The sequence below is a fragment of the Palaemon carinicauda genome, chromosome 3 (assembly GCF_036898095.1).
Source record: "Palaemon carinicauda isolate YSFRI2023 chromosome 3, ASM3689809v2, whole genome shotgun sequence".
Taxonomy (NCBI): Eukaryota; Metazoa; Arthropoda; class Malacostraca; order Decapoda; family Palaemonidae; genus Palaemon; species Palaemon carinicauda.
Window position 1 is genome coordinate 160,882,470 of NC_090727.1, and position 6,000 is coordinate 160,888,469.

Genomic DNA, 6,000 nt, shown 5'->3' on the forward strand with positions numbered 1-6,000 from the left:
TTCATATTGGACAATATTACCGACTGTGTACTGGATTTGGCATGGATAAGGAAACTATTTTTTCCGAAACGAGATATATCACCTGGTGCAATAGTTCCTACTTTTTTCTGAATCAATTTGCATATTTTAAAATAATTCCCTGTAACCCCCTTTGATTCAGCTATAAGCCACATCGGTGGTTTTGGATTTCTCTGGGAGGGCATGACTAAATCTGTGCCTTTTTCCAACCAATCGGCAGGCCTGTACACATCTAAATCTTTTGGTACCTTATCGCAGAGAGCAGCCGCGACATTCAAGTTATTAATTTTAATATTATTCAAATTACTTATTGCACTAAATGCTTCGTCATAACTACTATAAGATATCCATGAATCCCAAGTTTCAGCTTCAAGTTTCATCCTTATTTCTTTTATGCATCCATAGCATTCAAATGCTTTACATAGATCATCATAATTTGTTTCTATTGAAATTTGTGTAACATGGAGGATTCGAAGTTTCCTCGTGTTACCCAAATTACTCGATTTAGAAATATCAGTAGAATGGTCCTTTCCCGTTCCGAGGTCATCAACAGAGCTATCCCTTATCACATTAGCAGAGGTCGTCAACAGTGCCGGGGGAGAGTCAGCGTATCCAGGGGATGGGGGTTCGTTCCTTAAAGAATCCATAATAGTAAAGAGAGGGAAAAGAGTTAGTTTGATGTACCTGCTCGAGAATGTTAGGCCATCACGCGTCGGAAAGGAAATTTGCACTCTCTACTATCGGCACAATGAGAGTATACTTCCCAGATGGTCCACTCCATACCCTACCCGAAGGATAGCATCAAAACAGATATAGAGGCACAGGTGTAAGCTGAACCCGCCTGTTACGACTGAGACCAAGAAATTATGGAATCATCCTCCCCATATCTATAATGACGGGCTTCCGGCCAAAAGCCGAGAGTCCTACCCCAAGCATTGGATCCCCCTGGATTCCGAAGACCCAACACTTGAGAATAGTTCCGCCAAAAAGGTCCAAACCATCTTCGGGATGGCTGAAATCATCCAATACTCTCATATATAGCTTTGAATGCAAACACCTCCCAACAGCGATACCTCCTCCCACTCATCAAAGCAGGCAGCAATAAAGGATGTATGAACATCCCCGCCGGGGCTACAATGGATGTGAAAACATCCAAGCCATAGGAGAAAAGAAAAAAAATAAATAAATAAATATATATGTACATAATATATACACACATATAATGAGGGAAATTTTTCTCATAGAGTTTGGAAAGCAAGACTAAAGAAAGTTTGTGAAATTAGGATAAGGTTGAAGTAGTATTGAGAAAAAGAAAAAGGTAAAAGAGAGAAATTTAGATTCGAACTGGGGGAGCAATTTCCCCAAGTTCGAGAGCCCTCTTGCCCGTCACCAAGTTTCAGCACGGGAATTAAATGCCGTGCTGAAGCTTAATGACTTCATCAAGGCATTCTCTCATTAAGAGGGCTGAAGCTTAGGAACGTCAGGGGAGGACCTAACTCGCGAACGAGAAAGGTGGCCACCCAAACGAGCAGGAACATGCCTTAGACCTTGCTCATCCTCCGGAGGCTGAGCGAACTCAGGAGGAGGAAAACAGTTTTCGGCGGCAGCAATTGCTGCAGGAACTTGGGATCGGCTGAAAGTTGCTGGCGGCAGACTAGGGAAACTTCACAGGGACAAGAACCTCAGCGCTCCTTGGTGTGGGATCCAGCTATACCTCTGAAGAGGCCAAAGTACGTTTCCTCTCAACACCCAGGTGCAGAAGTTCAAACAGGCATTCCTTCGCTGGAGGCCCAGCAACACACAGCGAGATATCACCAAAAGAAAAGGCTACCCCCGAGGGAAAGGGTGGCGCCACTGCGCAAGGGGATGCTACAACGTCCTTTGAACCACGAGGTTGACCTGGCGTTAAATGGTCAATACTCCTGTTCGACCGGTCCCTGGAGGAAACCAATCAAGAAACAGTTTCGGGAAGAGATTTGGGGAACAAAGAAGTCCGAGGTTTCTTCGACTTCGAGGAAGACCCCCAAGATGAAGAATCCCTCTTAGATTTCATCTTGCGCCACTGTCCATATCTCTCCCACTGGGAGGAAGACCACTCCCAACATTCCTTGCAGGTGTCATCCTGCACACAAGGCCGTCCTCTGCAAGCCGGACACAACGAGTGGGGGTCAGTCTTAGCCAAAGAAATGAAGGTACCGTAAGGTGCCCCTAAGGTCCTAGACAGGTTAAAATGATAGATGGCAAAAGAAGCTATCACATCTGAAACAAGAAAAAACAACAAGGAATAAGTCAAATGGCAGTCAACAAAGTTGTAAGGCAGAGAGAGACAACATTTTTCTCCCTCGGCCGAGCCAAAAGAAAAAGTGGCGAGACAACAAAGGTGTGTGTATGAGCGGGGTAGCCAGCTACAACCCCCTACCCTCCGCTAACTAGTGATGGGGTAGTTACACCTTGCTAAAAGACTTATGGCTAGTCTTCCAGCTTTGTCAAAAGTATATCCTAATAAAGAGCAAAAGGGTTTGTAATTAGTGTCAAAACAAATACATTTTTTTTTTTAAATTTGTCTTTTTTAAACCTAATATCATAATATCCTTAACACTGTCACTTCATTGTCTCTCTTCAAAATCTCAACCATTTCCTAAAATAAAAAAATAATTATACCTGTCTTTTTATACTGTATCCACTCCTTTATAAAACAATGCTAAGGAAGACATTTTTTTTTTACTAAGGACTAATATCTAATCGTTTCTAATCATTATTTAAAAATTGAATGCACGTATATACACGTGTTAAAGACTATATTATACTATTTCTTTTATGCAATACCCTCGTATACATAATACGTTAGACCCAAGAATTATTAGTTTTATTATCCGATATCTTATAAAATCACCTCATTTTATATTCCCATTAAATATTATTTATCATACACTCCAGTTTATCTTGCTATATTACTTTTATACATTTTGTTATTACCTTGTCACGCCCCAATTTCATTCATGTTTACTCTCTATACTCCGTTGCTTTTCCTTTAACCAATCACAAACCCGTACACATGGAAAGTTTGCACAGGGGGGTTAATATTTCCCAACCCCCATCCTTCCAACAAAACCTTTTCCATGGAAACCTTTGTCCAAGTCAGGTTTTCGTTAGTTCAAGTGACGCCTTTTTGCGTATTTTACGATGGAAGTTTTAGAAACCTGTAACGACTGCAGTAATCCATACTTGAAAGTACTTTGGTGAATTCCAATGTTGATAATTTTCTTAAATCTTATAATGTAATAGCCCAACGTATACAGTGTCCCAAGTGCAGTACTAAGCTAAGGCAAAGAAGTTAAGACGCCACAGTCACTACACGCCGGTGACCCACAAGTTTCGTCGTCGTGGTCATAAAAGTAAGTCATTAATTTCTTTAATTTTATATATTTGCGGGTAGAACCTTGGATAGGGGTTGTGACCTGGGTAGGGGGTCCCGGGGCTTGCCCCCGCCTATGGATTGTGACCTGGGAACTTCTAGGTTAGGTTAGGTGTATTTGTTAGGTTCTGTACCTTTTTATATAGTGTAAAAGGTACAGTATATGGAAAAATACTTTAAAATACACTTGCTAATATCATTGTAGCATTGCTAACGTTAGCAATGGCAGTGTAATATTGGTAACGTTGCGTAACATTGCTAATGTAAGCGTTCGCAGTACATAAGTTCTTGACGAGTGAAGTGACACGGAAATTGAACAAGTCATTATATTTAAACATTTTAACAGAGAATATATAACAAGAGACCTTATATTTAAACATTTTAACAGAAGATATATGTTTTCCTGTAGATAATAACGTGATTTAACCCGTTTTCACCTTCATTTCAGTTGTTATAACAGTACAGTAACCAGTTTGGCTACTTAAAGTTAGTCGAACTGGTTGTTCTGTTTGTTTGCGGTTGAAATGAAGGTCAAATTCGGTCAAATCACGTTATTTACTACAGGAAAACATATATTTTCTGTTCGAAATGAGAATCTGTAATATGGTAAAACTTCACCTAACTTTGAAGTGTTAACAAGTTGTAGACGCTTATATTTTCTTTCATACATACTATATCATATATATTTTCTATTCATATTAGGCCTATTTGTACTACTACTATTTTCATAATGAATGTAGAGTATATGTATGAGCACGGTTTTACTAATTCTATACTTTTTACTAATTTTTCCTCATAATTATTCAACGTATAGACCAACAAAAGGTTACATAAAAGGGCATAACAATGACTTTATTTTTGCATTTGGTATTGATGGATAAACAATGTAAAGTCAGAACTGACATATGCTGAACCAGTTTTACTTTACATAACAATTTTCCCAAAACAATTTAACCAGCAAATTTCAAAAAATCATTACTAGTACATTCGTTTAAACTCTTAACCATAAACTGCTGGGTAATAATAACTAAGGCAATCAAATTTTAAGTTTGTATAATTGATAATTAACACTGAAATACTAGCCCCATCGTAGCGATAAGTGTTCCGCTTGCTAGAACCTAAGACCAGTGAGATAATGTTTAATCACGAGCGAGGGGAGCAAACAGCAGAGCAAAAACCAAGAAATCATCAGCTCAGTTAAGTACGGAGGTATTTGTAATATAATGAACACCATTCTCAGACTCCGTTGAAAATGGGATGGAAAATCATATTTTCAGTGTTTGGAAGTTATGGCAAACTAAAGCTCCAATGTTTTGACAGTGTTTCATTATTATTACTCGGTTTTGATGTGACTTTTTTTTATTTAGATGACTGGTTTCTTATGACGATGACTCGTGGAAACAATAGTTGAAAAAGTTAGATTAGAACACTATATTTTAATATGATGCGAACGTAACTGATGATGATATCTAGCGCAAAATATAACTCAGAAAATATGGATTTCAGCCTGAAATCATTGTCTTTAATGTTCATAACACCAATAATTATACCATATTCCCATTTATTTTAAACCATAAAAGATATAATTTTAATAATACAATTTACCACTGAACCAATTTAAGAGGTGTGCTATTGTACTGGTAAATCTATTTACGGTCATATTTTATCATAGCCCCGAGAACAAGATGAGCAGGAGAAAACGAATCTCCACACACTAAGAAGAAAAATATGAATTTTTTGACAGTCATGTAAGCAGTGCTAATAATATATGATGAGAACAGACATGGCTACCTTATGCCTATCTTGAGCAGAGGTGCCTAAGTCAGGTTTGGGTGAGCCAACCTAGACAAAGTCTATAATCTTACCCTAAACTTATAATATCATCATTTGTAACATTCCAAAATACTTACTTAACCCCAAAGGACATATATTACAAGAATCCTTGGCCCCATCGTACTTAGGATTACCAGTCCGACTAGGCAAAGGTCTAAGCCTATCATTGTCATCACTTTTTGCCGACCCAACAAGGGCCGTATCTCCTGTTATAATTACATTATTAGTTGAATTATCTCCTTTAACACAACACACAATTATCAGGTACACGATGGACGCAAGTGATACACCGAGCGGCTTCATTACTACATGGCCACAGGAAAATAAAGGATTCACTAAGATTTTGGAAAGAGTGAAGAGACACTGCTACTGCGTGTGTTTACATCCACGATCAGCTGATTGGACAGCTCTCGTTCAGGGCCGCGTTTCATTCCTCCGTAGATGTCTTCGACCGAAGGTATCTCCGCGAGCGAAGACACCTCCTACCTGGAAAAGTTGTCTTGGCTACTCTAGAAATTTAATCATCTACGAGAACCTTTGTAACGTGTTTCTTTAAAGAGGCCATTTATCTTAAAAGTATGATAGATAAGTGACAATTTATATTTTTCGAAGTTCATTAAAAGAGATTTGCATAACTGTTAATAGTTGGACATCTCTGGATCTATGCTAATAATCAAGTTTGTAAAGTGGGTGATATTTTTTGTGTCAAGTTCAGGAACATTTTCATTTTAAAC

General features: G+C 38.5%; 1 protein-coding gene across 1 annotated transcript in view; it reads right to left on the bottom strand.

Annotated features, from left to right (window-relative positions):
* Positions 1 to 5,710, bottom strand: part of LOC137638738 (transmembrane 7 superfamily member 3-like) — an 86,312-nt gene extending 80,602 nt beyond the window's left edge. The window contains exon 1 of the mRNA XM_068371079.1: positions 5,344 to 5,710. Coding sequence (XP_068227180.1) covers positions 5,344 to 5,569 — 226 coding nt within the window. The 5' untranslated portion in view covers positions 5,570 to 5,710. The remainder of the gene's footprint in view (positions 1 to 5,343) is intronic.
* Between the last annotated feature and the right edge of the window lie 290 nt (positions 5,711 to 6,000).